This window comes from Sminthopsis crassicaudata, chromosome 5, assembly GCF_048593235.1.
Source record: "Sminthopsis crassicaudata isolate SCR6 chromosome 5, ASM4859323v1, whole genome shotgun sequence".
Taxonomy (NCBI): Eukaryota; Metazoa; Chordata; class Mammalia; order Dasyuromorphia; family Dasyuridae; genus Sminthopsis; species Sminthopsis crassicaudata.
The window spans coordinates 290,830,343-290,854,601 of record NC_133621.1 but is presented as its reverse complement, the minus strand read 5'-3'; the positions used below and the strand labels follow the sequence as shown (position 1 = coordinate 290,854,601).

Sequence of the window (24,259 nt, the reverse complement as noted above, 5' to 3'; positions counted from 1 at the left end):
CTCATGAAACAGTGTCATTGATACCATGCACAATGTTTTTCAGGTTCTGCTCATTTTACTTTGTATCAATTCATACAAATCTTTCTATGTTTTTCTGAAATCTGTCTGTTCATCATTTCTTTTTGCCCAATATTATTCCATTACTGCAGTTTGTTTAGTCATTCCTCAATTGATGAGTATTCCCTCAACTTCCAATATTTTGCACCACAAAAAAGGGCTGCTATAAATATTTTTGCACATGTGGGTCCTTTCCAATTTTTACGATTTCTTTGGAACACGGATCTAATAGTAATATTGTTGGATCGATAGGTATGCACAGTTGTATAGGCTTTTGGGCATAGTTCCAAATTGCTCTCCAGAATGGTTGGATCAGTTTACAACTCTTACAATAATAGTATATTAGTTTCAACTTTCCCACATCTCCAATATTTAGCATTTTCCTTTCTTTTTTTGTCATATTAGCCAATCTGATAGGTGTGAGGTGGTGCCTCAGACTTGTTTTAATTTGCATTTCTTTTGTCAAAAGTGATTTAGAGCTCTTCTTGGTATGCCTATAGATAGCTTTGATTTCATCTGAAAACTGCCTGTTCATATCCTTTGATCATTTATCAATTGGGGGATGACTTGTATTCTTATATATTTGACTCAATTCTATATAAATTTGAGAAATTAAGTCTTTATCATAGATACTTATTGTAAAGATTGTTTCTCAGCTTTTAGCTTTATTTCTTTTTTTAAAAAATAGCTTTTTATTTACAAAACATATGTATGGGTAATTTTTCATTATTGATCCTTGTGAAACCTGTTCCAACTTTTTCCCTCCTTCCCCCCACTCCCTCCCCTACATAGCAAGCAATCCAATACATGTTAAAGATGTTAAAGTAGATGTTAAATACAATATTTGTATACATATTTATATAGTTGTCTTGCTACACAAGAAAAATCTGATTTAGAAAGATTATAAAAATAAGCTGAGAAGGAAAATAAAAATGCAAGCAAACAATAACAGATAGAATGGAAATGCTATGTTGTGGTTCACACTTATTTCCCATAGTTCTTTCCCTGAGTGTAGCTGGTTCTCTTCATTACTTAACAATTGGAAGTGATATGGATCATCTCCTTATTGAAGAGAGCCATGTCCATCAGAATTGATCCTCATATAGTATTGTTCTTGAAGTGTATAATGATCTCCTAGTTCTTCTCATTTCACTTAGCATCAGTTCATGTAAGTCTCTCCAGGCCTTTCTGAAATCATCCTGCTGGTTATTTCTTATAGAACAATAATATTTCATAACATTCATATACCACAATTTATTCAGTCATTCTCCAATTGATGGGCATCCATTCAATTTCCAGATTCTAGCCACTACAAAAAGGGCTGCCACAAGCTTTTTTTCTGTTTTACTTCTAATATTTGTTGCATTGGTTTTGTTTGAGCAAAAAAGTTTTGTTTGTTTGGAATATGTAGTGTAAAATGTTGTTCTCTACCTAGTTTATGGCCTATTGTTTTCCAGTTTTCCCTGCAGCTTTTGTCAAATAGTGAGTTCTTATCCCAAAAGCTGTGGTCTTTGGATTTATCAAACAGTAGGTTACTTTGTCATTTGCTACTATATCTTGCGTATCTAATTTATTCTACTGATTTACTACTTTATTTCTTAATCAGATAGTTTTGATGATTACTGCTTTATAATATAGTTTGAGATCTGGTATTGATACCCCTTGGTGCATATAACTGTAGTCTTGATATCAAATAATTGTCTAGGGTATATTTTTAATAAGATGTAATTTCTTTCCTTATCTCTTTTAATTGAGTCTATTTTTTGATTTTTCTTTCCTCTCTCCCCCCAATTACATGTCAAGGTAATTTTTAGTATTCATTGCTCAGGATCCCTAATTTTTTTTTTAACTTCAGCTGATGCACAATAGATTCTGCTTCAGCCTCTTATTTTTACTCTGTGTGTCTCTTTCTGCTTCAAGTGTGTTTCTTGTAAACAACATATTGTAGGATTCTGGGTTTCCTTTCTTCCATTTTATGGGAAAATTTTTCCCATTCACATCCACAATTATGATTACTGTGCATTTCCCTCTATCTTATTTTTATTCCTTTTTGTCCTCTTTCTCCTTTCACCCCTTCCCTCTCTGACACCATTTTGTTTCTGTCTAGCATTTCCCTTAATTTGTCCTTTCAGTCTATCCCTGCCTCCCTTTACTTTAATGTTCTCCCCTCCTACTTTCTGGTTGGGTAAAATAGATTTCCATATTCACCTGATTGGGTATATTACCCATTTTGAGTTAATATTGAAGAGAATATAGTTCAAGAGATTCCCATCATCCATCCTCTCTTCTTTCCTTCCACTTCTTCATGTGAAATAATTTACTCCCATTTTACTTCTTCTTTCCCTCTGTACCCAGTGTACTTCTCTTTCTCATCCCTTAATTTCTTATGTTATTATCTCAAATTCACCTTATATCTGTACCCTCTCTCTATGTATATTCCTTTTAGCTGGACTATTAGTGGTACATTTTTTTAAAAAAGAATGTAAGGATATAAACAATTTAGATCCATTGAATCTCTTATGTTTTCTTTTCCTTTTTTCTTATGTTTTAGTTTCTCTAGGATCTTGATATTGGAGACCAATTTTTTTTTGGTTCAATTCTGGTTTCCTCCTCATGAAAGCTTGAAATCCTTCTATTTCATCAAATGACCATTTTTCCCCTTGGAAACCTCATTTCACCAGGTTGATTCCCTTGTCTTCTAGAATATCATGTTCCAATCCTTTAAAGTTGCAGCTGCTAAATCTTGTGTAATTCTGATTGTGGCTTTCCAATGTTTGAGTTGTTTCTTTCAAACACTTGAAGTAGTTTTCTCTTAACTTGGTAGTCTGAAATTTAGTTATAATGTTACTTGCAGTTTTTATTTGGTGATCTCTTTCCTGAAGTAATCAGTGGATTCTTTCAGTGTCTATTTCATTTTCTGGTTCCGTGTAATGTTTATTTTTATAGCACACTAACAGACCTGTTCAAATAGCTCAAGAGTAAGATGCAGTTTTCTCTGGATGCCAAGCAAAATAATTTGCCATTCACCCATCACAGAGACTCCTTGGGAAGAGAACAGAGTAGTCCAGAGGATCCCTTCCAGAAACCCACCAAGAGAATCAAGCTCTAATTCATGGTGTTAGATACAATCCTCTATTTTGTTCTTCATGTAAGGAAATGTGAATGTTTGTTGATGTTTGTCTACTTCATGATGATTTTTAAAAACAGAAAAATTAAAATAATACTTTTATTAAATAGCATAGAAACAGCCATGCAATCAGTATTATTAAACAATATATCCATCACTTTTCTATTTACTGCAATAATTTACTGCAATATTTAATTCATTTTGCAATAAAAATAATTGGCACACACACAAGTGTGTGTGTATTTCACATATATTATCTCATTTGATCTTTGATCTAGCTTTGTAATTAGGGGTATTAACCCTGTTTTAGAGATGAGCTGCTCAGCTTATCCCAGAACCTCAGGGGTAGAAGAGACTTTAGAAGCCATTTAGTACAATCTACACCAGAATGAGAATTCCTTTAACATATTCTCTGATAATATCGGGGATCTGCAAGAAGACTTCAGTCACAGGGAACTCACTATTTCATGAGATAATCCATTCTGCATTGAGATAGCTCTAATTGTTAGGAAGCTTTTCCTTACTTCAAGCTGACATCTGCCTCTCTGTAATTAATTCCTCTTCCCTGTCACCAGATCCCAATCCAGCCCCCTCCATCTCCTCTACTTTATTTTGGCTGTAGACAGACTTCTTTGGGTCAAGATCAGATCTCTTCCTTTCCAGGACCTCAAAGATGCCTTTCTTAATCTCTGATGAAAGTTTGGAGGTTCCAGTCATTCAGGTTTAGCTGGTCAGTGCTGTTTCTAAAAACCTCTGTGAATCAAAGCTGCTCACCTTTGGTTCTTACAGCTTCTCTAGGGACCATGATATTTTGAAATATGATCATCTGTGAATGTGAAACACTTGTTGATATGTTGGTTAGTTTTGCTAACCTACTTTTTTTTCTCTTTCTTTTTTATTCTTTGTTACAAGGAGCTGTCTCTCCGAGTAGGAAAGTAAGGAGGGATATATTTGGAAATGAAAGTGATGGAAAAACCAAAAATAAGAATAAACATTTTACCAGGAAAAATAAATCAAGTGGCCAATCATGAACCTCTTCAACATGAAAAAAAATTAGCCTTATTTGAAATTTCCAGAATGGGGGAAATACAAAATATCAGTTTGATTGAAAAAAAACATTTATTAAGGATTGGTTATGGTCAAAGCTGTCTAATTGCCAGGCAGTAATTAAGAGCCTACTTTGGTACTAAGCATTGGAGATTCAATGACTTAAAAAAAAAAGTTCCCTGCCTTCAAGAAGTTTATATTGGGAGGGAGTAGGAGAGCAGGGTAGGCACTTTAAGGAAATATAAAATGCATTCAAAGTGAGTACAATATAATTAAGGATAAGGTTACAAGTAAAAGAGATCAGGTAAGCTTCTTTTAGGAAGCAACAAATGAGCTGAATTAGGAAGGAAACAAAGGTTTTTTTGTGTTTTTTTTTTTGGCTGAGGCAATTGGGGTTAAGTGACTTGCCTAGGGTCACACAGCCAGGAAGTGTTAAGTGTCAGAGACTAGATTTCAACTCAGGTCCTCCTGACTTCAGGGCTGGTGCTCTATCCACTGTGCCACCTAGCTGCCCCCAGAAACGAAGTATTCTAAAAGGTGGAGGTGGGAAGGGTATCAGATGTCAGCAAAAATGTGAGACAGGAGATGAATTTTCATATATGTGAAAAAAACAAAAAAATTAAGAATAGAAAATAGTGTGTTGAAAGTATTGAGCATAAGCTTAGATGAGTACTATTACAAATTAGATACTATTTGTAAAGTTCTTAGCATGGTAATACATAGTCGATACTTAATAAATACTTGTTTCTTTCCTTACAATAATATTCATATATTAAGGATGAATTCAATATCAATATTGAATATTCATTTAACCATTCACCAAAGTCAGCATGCCATTTAGTATCTCTTGGAAATATGATAAAATTAATAGATTAAATTGGGTTAATAGATTAAACTTTGCTGTTACAAGTGTACTGTTTGATAAGAGATTTATTAGGGGCTTGATTTTAGAGAAATCTCAGAGAAACTTTTAAAAATCTATTTCCTCATCTGTAAAATACGATGAATAATAATTTGTACTTAGGTATATCATAGGAGCATTAAGGGCTTTGTAAACCTAAAGGCATTATGGGAATACATTGTTATCATTATTAATATAAAAGAGAATATATAGTATTGACACACAAAATTATTTGAATTGTAAAGCAAACCTTAGCCTTAAACATTCTCCCTCCTACAAGGAGCCTGTCTCGCCTAAATAAAAATCATTTAAGATTCCTTGGAAATGTAACCACAGAAATAATTTTATGTAAGAAGCATCTGATTAATGGAAAGGAGGCATATACCACAGATACATCTATATTCACTAAAGTAGTTCGCTTTCATTATAGAGCCCAATAGGAGAGGGCTACAGGCAGTCCTCCAGATGCTCCTGTGGGCAGGAGATTATGGTTTCATCAATCCCTGAATGCAATTGGATCTTCTCAATGAGATCCATGATTAATCAAAAGAGATCAGCCTAACAGAGCCATAACTAACCATTTTATAACTAAGGAATCAGAACTATAACTAATCATTTTACTATTCAGGGCAATTCAATTGGGGTAAGAATGGTGATAACCAACACATTATAGACTAGGGTAGTGCAATATAACAAGGACCGCATCTGGGATATGTCTATAAAACTTCCAACTACTAGCCTCTTGTTTTATGTAATGATTCTTGTTAACTAGATACTAAGGTCAGCTAGATAGTATAGTTCATGGACCACTGGACGTGGAGTCAGAAATCCTGCTTAAAACACTTACTAGATGTTTGACCCTGGGTAATTAATTCACTTATCCCTTTGCCTTAATTTCCTCATCTATAAAATGGGAGTGGTAGTAATAGTAGCAATAGTAGTAATGGTAGTAGTGGGGGGGGGGTAGTGATGATAATTGTAATAGCAGTTGTTGTTATGGTTGTAATAGTTTTAGTAATAGCAGTAATAGTAATATCTACAATCAGCAAGATGATTTCAGAAAAGCCAGGAAAGACTTACATGAGCTGATGCTGAGCGAAGGGACTAGAATCAGGAAGACATTGTACAAAGCAACAAGAAGATTATACGATGATCAATTGTGAAGGATGTGGCTCTCTTCAATAGTGAGGTGATTCAGGTCAGTTCCAATGGTTTTATGATGGAGAGAGCCATCCACACCCAGAGAGAGGACTGTGGGAGCTGATTGTGGATCACAACACAGTACTTTTACTCTTTTTGTTGTTGTTGTTTTCTTTCTCATTTTTTCCCTTTTTGATCTGATTTTTCTTGTGCAGCATGATAATTGTGGAAATATGTGTAGAATTGTACATGTTTGGCATGTATTAGATTACTTATCATCTAGAGGAGGGTATAGGAGGAAGGGAGAGAAAAAAATTTGGAGGACAAGGTTTTGCAAAGGCGAATGTTGAAAATTATCTATGCATATGTTTTGAAAATAAAAAGCTTTATTTATTTATTTTTTTTTGCTAATGAATTTATTTATTTATTTATTTTTAAAATTCATTTTTCCAAATTATCCCCTCCCTCCCTCCACTCCCTCACCCCAATGACAGGCAATCCCATACATTTTACATGTGTTACAATATAACCTAGATACAATATATGTGTGTAAATACCATTTTCTTGTTGCACATTAATTATTAGCTTCTGAAGGTATAAGTAACCTGGGTAGATAGACAGTAGTGCTAACAATTTACATTCGCTTCCCAGTGTTCCTTCTCTGGGTGTAGTTATTTCTGTCCATCATTGATCAACTGGAAGTGAGTTGGCTCTTCTTTATGTTGAAGATATCCACTTCAATCAGAATACATCCTCATACAATATTGTTGTTGAAGTGTATAGTGATCTTCTGGTTCTGCTCATTTCACTCAGCAACAGTTGATTTAAGTCTCTCCAAGCCTCTCTGTATTTCTCCTGTTGGTCATTTCTTACAGAGCAATAATATTCCATAACCTTCATATACCACAATTTACCCAACCATTCTCCAACTGATGGACATCCATTCATTTTCCAGTTTCTAGCTACAACAAAAAGAGCTGCCACAGACATTTTGGCACATACAGGTCCCTTTCCACTCTTTAGTATTTCTTTGGGATATAATCCCAATAACAGCAATGCTGGGTCAAAGGGTATGCACATTTGACAACTTTTTGGGCATAGTTCCAAATTGCTTTCCAGAATGGCTGGATTCTTTCACAACTCCACCAACAATGTATCAGTGTCCCAGTTTTCCCACATCCCCTCCAACATTCATCATTATTTGTTCCTGTCATCTTAGCCAATCTGACAGGTGTGTAGTGGTATCTCAGAGTTGTCTTAATTTGCATTTCTCTGATCAGTAGTGATTTGGAACACTCTTTCATATGAGTGGAAATAGTTTCAATTTCATCATCTGAGAATTGTCTGTTCATATCCCTTGACCATTTATCAATTGGAGAATGGTTTGGTTTCCTATAAATCAGGGTCAGTTCTCCCTATATTTTGGAAATGAGACCTTTGTCAGAACCTTTCCTTTTAAAAATATTTTCCCAATTAGTTACTTCCCTTCTAATCTTGTTTGCATTAGTATTGTTTGTACAGAAACTTAAAAAGCTTTATTAAAAATGAAAGAAAAATTTATCAATTGATTTTGAGTTGAGAAATTAGGTCTTAATTTTTTATTTTTAAATTTTCAGTTAATCAGATTTTGCTGTTCCTTCTTGTTCTGACTATCTGTGTGATTCTGTACAAGAAAACTTACAAGGTGCCTACACTCAAGAATGAAACAGGTAAGCTGAAAACCAATGTCCATTGTTATTGACCCATGTGATCCATGTGACCCATGGAAGTCACACTGGACTCGGAGGCAGAGGACCTGAACATTCTCTCCCAGCTCAAAATCTATGCCTATTTAGCTATGTTCAGAAGTAGACCATAGTATGATCAGTTGCCAGTTATCTCACTAAATCAATCAATAAGCATTTATTAAATGCCTACTATGTGTCAAACAATGTGTTAAGAAGACAAATACAAAAAGGAAGAAAAAAAGAGGAAAGAAAGAAAAATAGTATTTTATTCTCAAGGAAATGACAATTTAATTAGGAAAGGGAACCTGAAAAACTTGAGGAGGGGAAGGTGGTAGTGATGGAGAGATGGAAGGAGAATGGATGGAGGAAGAAAAGGAGAAGGTACTCCATTCAGGGACAGCCAGAAAAATCACCAAATAGTGCAGCCCAGGAAGAAATGAGGAGGTGTCTGAAGGGAGTTCTCTCTCCTTATATGGAGATTTGGAGTTCTTGGGGTTTGTGTGCCCAGAGTCAGACAGTTAGGAAGTATTAAGTGTTTGAGGCTGAATTTTAACTCAGGTCCTTCTAACTTCAGGGCCAGCACTCTATTCACTGCACCATCTAGCTGCCCAGGTTAACCTTTTAAACAATCTTAACAATCTCAACAATCTCTCTCATTAAGACGAACTGGCACAAGCACCCTTTCTGCTTACTATATATGACCCTGCATTTTGGTCTATCATAAGGATAACCCTGGGCCCTCATCCTACTGTACAATTGCTATAACAAATGAAAAGTTAACAGAATTTCCCAAACAGATAACAGGAACATTTCATTAAAACATTTTCAGACCAAATAAAAGATGAGCTCAATAATCATAATAAAATATTTCTTGGGCTCACATGAAAGCTTAAAGAACTTTAAAAGCATTCTAGATATAGTTAAGTATCTGCTGTTGTGCTAATGGAATTGCAATTTTAAAACAAAATCATTTTAAGACCATTTTTCTTTGAGTGCTTTTTGACTGGTCCTAAGAGAGGAAAAATAAAATAATGTGTCTGAATAGCATAAGAAGTGGGACTCTGTCTGTGATTTTATTAGTGCTGAGAACTCTCAGATGAAGAATCTCCCCTTTGATAAAGTAGGTCAGCACCTTTGGTGCAATTTGGAGGCTTATATAGAATTGTGATTCAGGAAAAGTCCCTTACAAGGACTGGAAAATCTTTCAGAGTGCATGAATAAGAGTCAATCTCCAAACACCAATTAGGTATTTCTGCTTGGATAATTTCCACTTATATGGCTCCTGTGGTTCAATGTCCCTCCAACTCAGAACGGAATTAATTATAAAATCTCCAAACCAGCTCCCTCCTAAACCTAGATGTCTCCGTCTAAAGCTGCACTATTTTTTGAGGTCTCTCAGGTGCTGAAGGTTAGAATCATCTTGAATTTTTCCATCTCCCTCATTATCTTAGAAGAAATGTGGCAAAATGAACAGAATATTGAACAGAATCGGAAACAACTGGGTTCAAATAATACTGCTAGCATTAGCTGTGTAACAAGTCACTTAGCCTGTCAGAGTCTCAATTTCCTCATCTGTAAAATGAGTGAGTTGAATGAGATGACCTTGAAGATCTAGCTTTTTACCTCACTCTAGTTTAAGCTCTTTTGTTTAGTTATTTTCAGTCACGTCCAAGTCTTTCTTTAACCCCATTTAGGGTTTATTGGCAGTGATCCTGGAGTGATTTGCCATTTCCTTTTCCAGATCATTCTACAGATGAGGAAACTGAGACAAACAGGGTGAAGTGACTTGCCCAGGGTCACACAGCTAGAAAGTGTCTGAGGCTGGATTTGAACTCAGGCCCCAGGCTCAATCCATTGTGTAATCTAGCAGCTTGTATATGTTCAAACAGAGTTTAGATGACCACTTGGAAAAGGTAAGAGAGGGAATTTTCAGTCAGCTCTGAGTGACTAGTAGCTACAGCAATCTTGACCAATTCCAAAATCTATGTCCTGGTGAAATGTGCCATAAAAACTTATTTGTTGTAAACATAAACAAAAGATCCAGAATGTTGGTTCAGATCCAAGATCAAATTTGCCATAAAAACCTATTTTTTTTTTGTAAACATAAACAAAAGATCCAGAATGTTGGTTCAGATCCAAGATCAAATGTGCCATAAAAATCTATTTTTTTTGTAAACATAAACAAAAGATCTAGAAAGTGGGTTCAGATCCCAAGATAAAATTTGCCATGAAAACTTATTTGTTGCAAACATCAATAAAAGATCTAGAATATTGGTTCAGATCAAGATTAAATTTTTTATAAAGCTTTATTCAATGTTTGAGGAAAGAAACAAACAAAACACAAACACCTATGATGAGGAAGAAAGGCTCTTTAAAACTGTGTGCTGATAGTTCCTTCCTTGTCCCAGCAATTGTCTCCTTTGGGGAAAAATCTCCTGTTCAGTCCTTGTGATTAGTGCTGCTGCCCCCATCTGGAAGTTCTGGATACTTGCCCTTGTACTAAAACTGATTTCCATGGCAGCAGATGATGCTGAGGATTCTGAAGAAATGGAAGAAGAGATCCCCGTGGTGGTGTGTGCAGCAGCGGGCAGGATGGGTGCCGCCATGGCGGCCATCAACAGCATCTACAGCAACACAGATGCTAATGTCCTATTCTACGTGGTCGGTCTGAGGAATACGCTCTCCCACATCCGGTAACCAACACTTGTTTCTGAGGGACTGGCTTGCATCTTTCCATTTAGTAATGATGATCCTTTCAGAATCACTGCCCATCCTTTGGGGGTTTGACTGTGTAATCATAACATAGCTGACAAGTGCCCTGGAATATAACTAGAAGCAAGGGCAGTATGGTGGTTACTGGGCACCATATTGAAACAAGAGAAAATAGGATCAGACCTTGTTACCTTCTAAAAAAAAATGAAGGGACTCAAGCTCTGTTTCAGCCCTAGATCTTGATCCCATGAGCAATAGCTGCTTGTAATGCCTCTGTATATATGCTATCATTAACTGCCATTTATAAATCCCTTCAATAGAAATCTCCCTTCCCCCCTATTTTTAAACATTTGGAATAGAAGGGGATAAAGATAAGGGCTGGACTTGTGCTTTCACTGGCATAGGAAACTCACTAGATGAGAAAACTCTCTTTGCCAAAGCAGATTAGCCCCTTCTCTGCAAATTGTAGTCTTAGATCAGGGGTTCTTAACCAGGGGGTTAATGGGTGGATTCCATGGATTCTGTGAACTAGGAGAGGAAAAGTAAATGACAACTTTCTTTTCAGCAACTCCTAACTGAAATTTAGCATCTTCTTCAAATTATTTTAAAACATTGTGTGTGTGTGTGTGTGTGTGTGTGTGTGTGTGTGTGTGTGTGTAAAAGGGCTTTACTGAAAGGTCTCTAACACAAAAGACCCTCTTTAAGTTGCTTAGATAGACATGGAAAATAACATCACTTGCTCAGAGTCACACAGCCACTAACTCTGGGAAGTGAAATGTGAACCCATGATTTTTAGGCCTTCAAAACAAGCTCTCTATCCATGATGCCATGCTAAATCTTTGATAGAAAATCTTCTTTTTTTTCCCTCCCTTCCTTCCTTCCTTCCTTCTCTCCCTCCCTCCCTCCCTTCCCTCCCTTCCTTCTTTCTCTCCCTCCCTCCCTCCCTTCCTTCTCTCTCTCCCTCCCTCCCTCCTTCCTTCCCTCCTTCCTCCCTCCTTCCCTCCCTTGCCTTCCTCCCTCCTTCCCTCCCTTCCCTCCCTCCCTCCTTCCCTCCTTCCTTCCCTCCTTCCTTCTCTCCTTCCTTCCCTCCCTCCCTCCTTCCCTCCCTCCTTCCCTCCCTCCCTCCCTCCTTCCTTCCCTCCCTCCCTCCTTCCCTCCTTCCTTCCATCCCTCCCTCCCTCCTTCCCTCCCTCCCTCCTTCCTTCCCTCCCTCCCTCCCTCCCTCCTTCCTTCCCTTCCTCCCTCCCTCCCTCCTTCCTTCCCTCCCTCCCTCCTTCCTTCCCTTCCTCCCTCCTTCCTTCCCTCCCTCCCTCCCTCCTTCCTTCCCTCCCTCCCTCCTTCCTTCCTTTCCTTCCTCCCTCCTTCCTTCCCTCCCTCCCTCCCTCCTTCCTTCCCTCCCTCCCTCCTTCCTTCCCTCCCTCCTTCCCTCCTTTGCCTCCCTCCCTCCCTCCCTCCCTCCCTTGCCTCCCTCCCTCCCTTGCCTCCCTCCCTCCCTCCCTCCCTTGCCTCCCTCCCTCCCTTGCCTCCCTTGCCTCCCTCCCCTTCCCTTCCTTCCTTCCCTCCCTTGCCTCCCTCCCTTCCCTTCCCTTCCCTCCTTCCCTCCTTCCCTCCCTTGCCTCCCTCCCTTCCCTTCCCTTCCTTCCTTCCCTCCCTTGCCTCCCTCCCTTCCCTTCCCTTCCCTTCCCTCCTTTCCTTCCTTCCTTCCTTCTTTCCTTCCTTTCTTCCTTCCTTCCTTCCTTCCTTCCTTCCTTCCTTCCTTCCTTCCTTCCTTCCTTCCTTCCTTCCTTCCTTCCTTCCTTCCTTCCTTCCTTCCTTCCTTCCTTCCTTCCTTCCTTCCTTCCTTCCTTCCTTCCTTCCTTCCTTCCTTCCTTCCTTTCTTCCTGGCAATCAGGGCTAAGGGATGTGCCCAAGGTCACTAGAAAGTATCTATTATTTAAATTCAGGTCCTCCTGACTCCAAGATCAGAGTTCTGTGAGGAAATCTTTCCAAAATATATTGAAATTCTAAAAATTCCTTCTCTGCATTATCAGTCCCCATCCTAGTTCAAGCATTCATCCCTTCTCTCTTGAACTATTACAATAATCACAATTTGTTTCCTTACTACCATTTTCTCTTCTATCCAATCTGTCTAGTATTCAGTTGCTAAAATAATAATGCTACTTAACTTTTATCACCTCTTCAGGAAATGGATTGAACAGTCCAAACTAAGAGAAATCAAGTTTAAAATTGTGGAATTCAACCCCATGGTTCTCAAAGGAAAAATCCGACCAGACACAGCACGCCCCGAGTTGCTACAGCCTGTGAGTTCGGGGGGAAATCATTTATGAGACTGATGAATGGAATGGGAAGGCATTCAGGAAATTAATGAGGCTCCTCTTGTTGGTAGAGGGTTCAGATGAGCACAGAGCAGAGACTTATAGGAGCAGAATGTTGTATAGATGATTAGTTTTGACAATTTTTTTTTATATATAAGGAAAAGCTCAATGAGGGAAAGTGAATGTAAAAACCAAAAGGCATCAATAAAATCTCAATGCTTTAATTTTTTAAAGGAGAAAGAATCATCTATGGGGCGACTATGTGGAACTAAACTTTGGGGATGTGAGAAACTTTTCTGGATACACCACACACAAGTGTATGTCAGTTGAATTACAATCCCAGGAAAATTAAAAAAGTGATTTAAAAAATCTTAAGGTATCCAAAAAGAAAAAAGAAAAGAAAGAAAAGGAAGAAAAGGAAACAGCTCTCATTAATTTATTTGGTTTAGATGTATGATTTCATTGGAAACTCCCAGTGAGAAAAATCTCTTCACCAAAGCAAGCTGGCACCTTTTCTTTATTATTTAATTGGGGTTCAGTGGTGTCTGACTCTTCATGACCTCATTGGGGTTTTCCTGGCAGAGATATTAGAGTGGTTGCTGTTTCCCTCTCCAACTCGTTTTACAGATGAGGAAACTAAGGCAAACAGGATGAAGGAAGACTCCTTTAGGGTCATAAGTAAGTGAAATCAAATTTGAACTCAAGAACATGAGTCTTTCTGATTCCAGGCTCAATGCCTTATCCACTATGGCGCCACCTAGCTGCCATTCTCTAAAATTTATCATTTTAGAGTATCCTAGAGTAGAGTTGTGACTTGTCCAGGGTAACACGGCCATTTTGGTGTGGGAGAGACTTGAACCCAGATTTTTCTAACTTTGTCTATTATGATTCTCTATTTTTTTGCTTCTATTTTGAGCCATCAGGAGTTTTTTGGAAATCAGGCTCTGCCTTGGACTAGGTTCTTTCTCTAAAAAGGACCAACATGTTTTGCCTAACTTCACATGTGGTTTTTTAATTGTGGCTGGGGACAAGGAAGAGAATCCAGAACTCAAAAAAAACTTTAAAACAAATGTAAACAAATTATTTTGAATGTGACTGGGGAAATTATTAAATAAATCATCAAAGAGGACCAACCTGAGTGAGCATCAAATAGCTCTACAATTTTAGGTCTAATAATATGTAAAGAAAATCATTTAACCCCAATTGCAAAAAATAAAAAAAAATAAATAAAATTTCCTTCCCGCTTTGCCCACTCTCTTACCTGGACCCAAAGAACTAAGAGTCTGCATCTGGTAAAAGAAGCCTCCTGCTTCTCTTAAGACCTAGCTGATAGTGCTTGGAATCTTTAGAAGGGATCTTGGGATGGCTTAGGCTAACCCTTATTTTTACAGCTGGAGAAACTGAGGCCAAGAGAGAAGAAATTACTTTCCTGAGGTCATGCAGATAGCATCATAAGATTATATATTAATATGATGGAGCTAGAGAAAGATCTCAGAAGCCATGTAATCCAACCATTTCATTTTTTCAGATGAGGAAACAAAGGCCAATTCCAAGGTCATTTAGCTAGAAATCAGCAGAGTAAGATATGAACCCAGGTCTTCTGACTCTGAATCCAGCTTCTATTCCACTGCACCATATTTGTAGAGTGGTTTGTAAATTAAGTTACCAGATAACCACCAATTCTCATTCTTTGTATTGTTGCTGTTTTTGCTGTTCTTTCTCAATCTTCTCATCTTGATTTTAATGGCACTCAGACAGAACTCACTTATCTTTATTATTAGTAGTATCTTTTTCTAAGTTATACTTCAACTGAAAAAGTTTTATACTTGGAAAGAAACAAGAATTTATGAAGTCCTACTATGTGTTAAGTGCTTGGCAGTTATTAGCTCATTTGATCCTCACAATGACCTTGGAAGGGAGGTGCTATAATTATCTCCCCTTTTACTGATAAGGAAACTGAGGCAAACAAGAAAAATGACTTTATTCCCAGGATTAAAAAAAATCCTGGGCAAGTCTTGCTAGGAAATGTTTGAGGTTGAATTTGAACTCAGGTTTTCCTGAATCTAGATCCAGTACTCTATTACCTGTACCACTTCCCTCCCCTTAAGGGGGCTTGGACTAGTAAGGAACTGACAAAACCCTGACTGTCAATTCTGTACTGTGGAACAATGCTTCTAATACTTAGCATTTTCATGGTGCTTTAAAGTTTGCAAAACAATTTACATACATCCTCCCATTTAATCCTAACAACAACCCTGTAAAGTGAGTATTAGTGGTACCCTCATTTTAAAGGGAAGGAAACTGAGGGTCTGTTAAATGATTTGCCCAAGATCATACAGCTAGTAATTGTGGGAGAGAGGATTCAAATTTGAGTCTTCCTGACTACTAGCCACTGAAGAAGCACACTGGATTTAGACTCAGAGGATTTGGGTTATACTCCCCAGCTCTGCCCTTTGCTAACTGTGTGACTATATACAGGCAAATCTCAAAGTTTTAGGGTCTAAACCTCCTGATCTGTAAAAGGAAGGGATTGGACAGGATAAACTAAGTTTCTTTTTAGCTCTAAATCTATGATCTCTATGACTTCGAACTAGATACTTCATGTTCTTATCTATATAATGAAGAAATTAAACTGAAGGGTTCCTTCCAACCAGGAGCGTGCTTTTAAATGTTTAACAATTGGCTTTCTGCAGTTTGGCAATGCTATATTTAGGAGTCTAGCCCTTGATCCTGATACTGTGAGTTATAGTTCCTATTGCTGTTAGTCAAGTACCCTACTATTGCTATCATCAAGAAGTTTTTGGTGTGAGAATTGACCCTTTATTTGTAGAGTAGGAGAATGTCAGTACCTGTCCTTAGTCTTTTAAAAGAAAATAATGATAGCTTAAGGTAGATGTTATAGTATCATAAAAAAGTGGTAAAATTAGGAACAAAGGATCTAGTCTGAAATACCTGAAAGATTAGCTTATGGGATGATCATGAAAACTCGATTGTTAGAATCATATTTTCAATAGTGGAAAAAATTCAATTTTTATTAATTTAAAAAAAATTTTAATGGTGATAATTTAAGGTAGATGTTATAGCATCATAAAAACAATGGTAAGATTAAGAACAAAGGATCTAGTCTGAAATGCCTGAAAGATTAGTTTATGGGATGATCATGAAGACTAAATGGTTAGAACCATATTTCAGTAGTGGAAACAATTCTATTTGTATTGATTTAAAATTTTTTAACATGTGTGTTAAATGAGTAAAGAGGACTTAATACTTTCTATATTGAGCAAAAAGGAAAAAAATCTAATGAATTTAAATGAATTTGAAGCAGCAATTCTGGATAGTATATACATGTGGATTGTATATCCTGTGCCTCAGAGTATAAAGTCTATGAATATTGCTTTCAATGTTTCAAAAATTTCTACATAACTTCTCTTGCTTTAGCAAAAAGGACTTTACAAAATAATTTTTAAAAAATCAATGAAAATGTATTTCTAATATGATGCAGTGTGGGTAGCACTTGTAATTTGAAATAGATAAAAGTTGTTCTTTTTGTTATAATTCCTTCTACTTCAGAGCTGCAGGAATCTGTAAAATTGAAAATCAACGAAGAGGGACTTTTTTTATTAGAGGTTATTATTTTTCGCTTAGGTGGTTTACATGACTGTGTATTTATTCAATAAACAATTCATATGGTGAAAAAAACTGGTGTTCCAGTGAGGATTTGGGGAGAATATATATGATATATTGTGTAGTTAATATAGCATTATTAACATTTTCTATATAACTTTCTTAAGTCTAGACAATCAACAAAAAAACCTGATTGATAACATTCACCAATTTCCAGGGTGTAAATAGTCACATTAAAAATTTGATATTTGACTCCCAAGAACTAGCATGAGCTGCCTCTAACACACCTCTAACATACAAACTCCATCTACAATTCTCTGACTATCCTATAGATAACTATCAGTTCTACTCTACTGACAAGCCCAAGACATTAAGAGGCTCTAAGACTATTAGTTGTAGGACTTTGCTGTTCTGTACTGGTATAGGGAGTTTCTCAAGTGGGAAAGAGAGATTTAGATCACAATGAGATTTTCTGAGTCCTTGAACCACCAAGTACAACTAAAAAACATTCAAAGAGAAGACCTTCTCGAGAATATTTGTTTTTCTCCTTCTTTTATTTTCTTTCTCTCCTTCTTTTAACAGCTGAATTTTGTGCGGTTTTATCTCCCTCTACTTATCCACAAACATGAGAAAGTCATCTACTTGGATGATGATGTCATCGTACAAGGTACGCTGCCTGCCAAAAACCCTTGGAATGGAGCCGCCAATGAGCAAAGTGACTTCCTGGATGCACAAAGGGCTCAGTTGTTTGGGTCCCTTGTGGAGAAATTCTGACTTTGCATGGAATTTGGAAATGGGCTGAAAGTGAGGACTGTTCTCCATCCCCCTAGTCATGTAGCAGCAAGGTTTTATTTATGAGAGACAGGAATTAGGGAGCAAAAGTCCGGAGGCATTATGGGCATTGAGCCCCCAGTTGCATTTTTTTTCTAGATCAAAGGAGATGGAAAAACACTTGATAGGAAGGCAAAAGATTTTGGTTGTAGTCCTGGTCATCATATTTCCTAGCTATGTGACCATGAGGCAAGTCTTTTTTTTTTTCTTTCTCAGGGCCAAAATCTCCCCATCAATAAAGTGCTAAATTCCGGGGATATAAACATAAGCAAAAAAGACTGCTCTGGAGGAAGAAAAGATGCTCTGTCCCTGAAGGAGCTGCACACTAATGGGGGAAAAGGTCACACACAATAAGAAATGAAAAGCAGAAATGGGCAGAGAAGCTTAAGTTCTAATGGAGGAATGTAAAAATATATACACAGATAAATATATATAGATATAACTATGTAAACATAGATATAGGGATATATATGGATATAGATATATAGACACATAGATATAGATATATATGGATATAGGTATATAAACAAAAGCTATATAGATATAAATAGATATTATAGAGATATATAAACACATAGATATCTATATAGATATAAATAGATATATGGACTTACAGAGATAGATATAGATATATGTACATATAGAAATATAGACATATCGACATATAAATATACATAAATATCTAGATATAGGTCTAGATATATAGATAGATATGTAGATGTATATATGTAAACAAATAGGTATATAGACATATAAGTATAGATAGATATAGACATATCTATAGATAGCTATCTAGCTTTAGGTATAGATATAGATACAGATACATAGATAGATATAGATAGAAAGATATAAATATAGGATATAGATATATAACAAATCTAAATCAAAGAATTCAAAATATAGAGAAAATGAAAAGTAACTTTAGAGGAGATGAGCAGCTAGGTGGAACCTTAGTGCACAGAGATTCACACTCCTGAGTTCCAATCCAACTTTGGACACTTATTAGCTGTGTGACCCTGGGCAAGTCAGTTTACTTTGTTTGCCTCAGTTTCCTCATCTGTAAAATGAGCTGGAGAAGGAAATGGAAATACCCTTTATCTGTAGAGTATGAGAGTACCTGTCCTTAGTCCTAGTATTTCCCAAGAAAACCCTAAATGGGATCATGAAGAGGAGGACATGAGTGAACAATAATAACAATTTTAGAAGGGATGACACCAATAACTTGGGTGGGGGAGAGAAGGAGAAAAGGCTTTCTAGAAGAGGGGATTCTTGAGCTGAGTCTTAAGGGAAGCCAGAGATTTTAAGAGGAGGGAGAACCTTTGGAATAGCCAGGGCAAAGGCATAGAGAGAGACAGGGAGTATGGGGAAGAGCAAGTGCATAAATGAGAGTGAATTATCCAGGAAGGTAGGAAGGGGTCAGGTTGTAAAGAGCTTTAAATGAGGTTTTTAAACTCCATAATGATGGGATTCTATCATCTCTGTATCTTTAACAATAACATCATATCCTCTACCTCTCAGGATTATTGTGAGGATCAAGTGAGATAATATCTGCTGAGCACATAGTAGATACTTAATAAAATAGTCAAAGTAAGTGCCTGACACCTAGTAGGTGCTTATAAATGCTTGTTTCCTTTCTTTTCCCATAATACCTAAAACAAACTTTCTCATAGAAAAGGGACTCATTATCTATTAAATGGCAATTTTAATGAAAATGTCTGTTAATTTTTTATTTTTTTTCCCTGACCTTCAGAAAAAATGATGGTTTTCCTTGCCTCTTTTCAGGCTAGAGACCCTAGATAATTTTTCAGATATATTGTACTTTTTGGGGGGGGGTGTTAATTGAGACAATTGGGGTTAATTGACTTGCCCAGGAAGTGCTAAGTGTCTGAGGGTAGATTTGAACTCGGGTCCTCCTGACTTCAGGGCTGGTGCTCTACCCACTGTGCTACCTAGCTGCCCCAGGTGTACTGTACTTTAAATAAAACCAGTTTGAATAGGAACATTTAGGTTTATATTTAGGATTTGTTGAAGAGGGAGTTTTATCAAATGATTCCTTTATGTACTGAACATTCTATCCATTTCCAATGGTTTATTATTATTATTACTATAACAATTAATAATAATAATAATAATAATAATAATAATAATAATAATAATAAACTTGTCTGGAGGACTTACCTGTGAAGAAAGAGATATACATACAAATTATCTGGCAAAGAGTATCAAAGAGATCTTTATCTCTTAGTCAGTCAATGATTAACCAGCATTTATTAAGCTCCTACTGTGTACCAGGACCTATGCTAGGGGCTGGGCATACAAAAGCAAAAAATGAAACAAGCTTGACTTTCAAGAAGCTTATATTCTGTTGGGGAGGGCAGCCTATATGCATTTAAGTGACTTCGAATCAATTACGGGAGGTAGGGGATGAAAGTGAATAACAGCTGATGAAGTGAACCAGGGGAGCATTTCAAGAACAACTGCATAGCAGCTTTTAAGCAAGCCAGCATTGGGGAGTGGGGTAAGAAGGGAGGTAGAAAGAAAGCTCAGAAAATGGGACGCTTCCATTCTATCCTGGCTGATTCACTGAGCAGCTGCATGGCTTTGGACCCATCACTTCCCTCACCTTCCTCATTTGGACAAGGAGGAGTTGAATTGGCTTTCGAGGTCCCTTTTGGGATTCTGAAAATTCTCCTTGTTATCCACACACCCCATGACTGTGTCTTCATTCGCCTCATTGGGTCTTAGTCACCCAAAGGAGTTAGATTTACTTACTTCTCAAGTCACTTGAGGTTCTGTGGCTACGTCTTTGAGATTTTAGTTCCGTGTTTTTAAACTCAGGTGACATCCAAGAGTTGTACGACACTAAGCTGATGCTGGGCCATGCAGCGGCTTTTTCAGATGACTGTGATTTACCTTCCACTCATGAAATGGTTAGAAGTGCAGGTATGCAGGTGAGTAGTTCCCCTCATTCTGTCATCCTTCCTAGCCTGGACCTCTTTGAAGGATCCTTTCTCCTTTCTTTAATGTTTGAACAGAGGAATTTAGAACCGTGAATAGATGGATGAATGATAGGAGAAAGAAAAGAAGGAAGGAGGAAGAAAGAAATGAAAGAAAAAGATAGAAAGAGGAAGGGAGGAGTGAGGGAGGAAAGAAATGAAGAGGGTAAAGAATGAAGAAGGAGGAATGAAGAGAGGAATGAAGAAAGGGAAGAAAAAGAGAAAAGAATTTTGGAAAGAAAGAAAGAATGGAGGGAGGAGAAGGAAGGAAAGAAGAAGAAAAGAAAGGAAAGAAGGAAGGGAGGAAAGAAGAAAGAAAAGAAGGAAAGAAGAAAGAAAAGAAAGAAAGAAAGAAAGAAAGAAAGAAAGAAAGAAAGAAAGAAAGAAAGAAAGAAAGAAAGAAAGAAAGAAAGAAAGAAAAGAAGAAAAGAAAGGAAGGAAGGTAGAGTAGGGAGGGACAACAGTTCTATTATATAGCCTTTTCTTGGTCAGACTACACACAAGTTCTCACTTTAGTTTTGGGCCCCCATTTCAAGAAGGACTTGACAAAAGGGAGTAAGTATATCCAGCAAGGCAATCTGGATCAAATGAGGGAAGTCAGGAAGAGTTGGGTCCAGACAGGTACTGGCAATCTGACTTTGGGCAATTCACTTCTCTATGCCTCTGTTTCTTCATATGTAAAATAAGGGAGTTGGGCCTCTCAGGTTCTAAATCTGGGCTCTTATGATACCGTGAAGGTGGTGAGAGTGAGAGGGGACTTGGACCATAGAAGGAGGGAAGAAACTGTAAATATTTTAACCCAGAGAAGAGGCAAAATAAAGGGGACATAATTTCCATCTTTAAAGATTTGTTGTTGTTTTCAATGGAAATATATTTATGAAATGTGTATTTATATTAAATATTTGACAGCTGTCATGGAAGAGAGATTTTCTGCTTAGCTTTACCAGGCAGAGCTAGGAGCAATGGGAAGAATTTTCAGAAGGAAGCATGAGGCTGTCTGAAAAGGAAGGAACTCTAGTCCAAAACCATAATAAGCAGGCCTGGTAGGTAAATGGCTTCCTTTTCACTGGAGGATTACAAGGGAAGGTTGAATGAACACCTGTCAGGGATGTCGTAGAGAGACTGTCCAGACTAGATGGTTGCTTAGGCTTTTTTCTATTCTGAAATTCAGTGATTCTCTGAGTTCAAAGAAGTACTATGTGGTATGTCTGAATCAAAGTTCTCCATGGTAAAGACAGTTACTGCCTTGATTTGGGGTTGATTTGAGGATATTGGTATCTTTTCCCATTATACGTATTATAAATTGCATTCTTTTCTCTACTGACTCTGGTTTGGGACAAGGAAAATTTTATTTATAAGTAACTCACAAGAAATTAATCAAGAATTTATTAAGTTCTTACTCTGTGCAATGCAAAGGAGATACAAAGAAAAATAAAAGAATTCCTACTCTCAAGGGACTTCCATTCTAATGGGGAAAGACAACATACACACGTATTAATATATTCATATATGTGTATACTTACATGTTTGCATATACACATCTATGTACATTACATATACAAGATAAACATGCATATATGAATTTTTTTGTCATTCAATCGTTCTGGTTGTTTTTGATTCTTCATTAGGCCATTTGGGGTTTCCTTGGCAAAGATACTAGAGTGTTTTGCCATTTCCTTTTTTAGTTCATTTTAGATGGTAAATATACAGTAAATTTACTGTAAGCTGTAAATGTACAGTTACAGACAGGGAAACTGAGGCAAATAGGGTAAAGTGGTTTGCCTTGGGTCACACAGCTACTAAGTATCTTAGACTGGATTTGAACTCAAAAAGAGGAATCCTTCTGATTCTGTGCTGCCCAGTTGCCCATATTCATATACATACATATATTTATGTATATATATATGTATGTGGGCATATATACATAATAATATACATCAATACATACATACAAGAGAAAAACTTATATAAATATAGTTACATTTCTCTCCTGTCTCCTTCCCTCTCTCTCTCTCTCTCTCTTTCTCTCCATATACACATATACAGAAACATGACTATAAAATACTGAGCAGAGACAAAGTGAGCTTAGAGAAGAAGATGCTGGCAGTGGGGGAAATCAGGAAGGGTTCCCTGGGGAAGGTAGTGTTTGAGTCAAATCTTAAGGAAGCCAGAAGGCGATGAGGAAAGAGAGCATTTCAGTCACCATTAGTAAAAAACTCAATAACAGAATAGCAGAACAGAGGAATAACAAAGGTATTTTGCTTGACTACAGAGTATGTGGAGAGGGGTAAAGTGTAAAGAGACTGGGAAACTAGGAAGGATCCACATCATGAAGAACTTTACACGAGGTGTTTATCTGATCCAGGGGTAATAGGGAGCCACAGGAGGTTATTGAGTTAGGCTGACATAATTAGATCTGAGTTTTGGGGAAATGGTTTTGGCAGCTGTGGGAGGGATAAAAGTGAGGAGAGATTTGGAACAAATGGGTAATGGAAAAACAAAAGCTCTAGCTTGGTTCTAGCCCTGGCTTTGCCATCATATTAGTCGTGTAGGTACAGAATACTTACAACTTCTCAAAGGCTCGGTTTCATAGAATCTGAAAAGTCTAGAGTTGGAAAGACAAGCTAGTTTAATCCCTACTCAAATAGAGGTAACATAATATGCTGGAAAATGGCCCCTATTTTGACCAAGATCTGATTGAAAGTCCCAGATTGGACATTTACTAGCGATAGGACTTCCAAAGTCACATCCTTTGTAAACCTTTGTTTCTTTATCTTTAAAAGGTGTGGAGGAGATGGGGTAACTAGATGCTACAGTTGATATAGTACCCTGGAGTCAGGAGGACCAGAGTTCAAGGAGCAGTCAATTTACCCCAATTGCCTCACTAAAAAATAAAAAATAAAAAATGGGGATATGCTACTTATACTATTTACTTCATCAGATTATTAAAGTGTTTATTTTTAAACTTAATATTTTATTTTTGCTCCAGTTACATATAAAACAATTTTAACATTTCCCCAAGATTTTGAGTTTCAGATTCAGAAAGTGTTTTTAAACTATGAAGGAAAGAGTTGGAAGGGACATCCTATGCCAGCCTCATGTCTAGTCCAACCCAATCCTCAAAAAGCATCCCCTTTACAACAGGATTCTGTCTTTCCCAAAATCTTGTAAATACCAGTCCTAACTGTGGTCATTCAGTCTTGGCTCAGGAACTTGAGGGAGAGTTCTCTATTTCCCAGGGGAGTCTGTTTCTTTTTGGAACACTCTCAGACTTTGGAAAGTTATTCCTTAAACTGGGATGCAATCTATCTTCTTGTGGCTTCCATATATTGGTTCTTGTTCCAAATTCCAGGGCCAATACATCAACTCTTTTCCAAAAGGTGGTCTTCCAATACTTGAAGATAGTGACCATGATCCCCCCAAGCCAATCCTCCACTTTCCTTATGTGTATAATGAAAAGGATGGACAATAGGATTATCTTTTTTTTTTTCCCTGAGGCTGGAGTTAAGTGACTTGCCCAGGGTCACACAGCTAGAAAGTATAAAGTGTCTGAGTCCAGATTTGAACTCTGGTCCTCCTGAATTCAAGGCTGGTGCTCTATCCACTGCGCCACCTAGCTGCCCCCAATAGGATTATCTTCAAGGTCCTTTCCAACTAACTGGTGTTTCTGTAAGAATAAAAATACTGTATTTAACTTACATCTCTTTTAAGGATGGAATCTAACCTACAGATTTGTTACTAATTCCTTATATTTGGAACATTTTGAAAGACACTACCTAATG

The 24,259-nt window shown here is 37.2% G+C and overlaps 1 protein-coding gene across 4 annotated transcripts in view; it reads left to right on the top strand.

Moving 5' to 3' along the window:
* The window catches only part of GLT8D2 (glycosyltransferase 8 domain containing 2), a 45,842-nt gene that overhangs the window by 17,588 nt on the left and 3,995 nt on the right, over positions 1 to 24,259 (top strand). For 2 of the 4 annotated variants that reach the window (XM_074271436.1, XM_074271437.1), the window contains 5 exons: positions 7,889 to 7,981; positions 10,524 to 10,692; positions 12,894 to 13,011; positions 17,233 to 17,317; positions 20,320 to 20,432. In XM_074271436.1, coding sequence (XP_074127537.1) covers positions 7,889 to 7,981; positions 10,524 to 10,692; positions 12,894 to 13,011; positions 17,233 to 17,317; positions 20,320 to 20,432 — 578 coding nt within the window. Of the gene's footprint in view, positions 1 to 7,888; positions 7,982 to 10,520; positions 10,693 to 12,893; positions 13,012 to 17,232; positions 17,318 to 20,319; positions 20,433 to 24,259 lie in introns of all 4 variants that reach the window. The other 2 variants (XM_074271433.1, XM_074271435.1) reach the window with 1 other exon arrangement.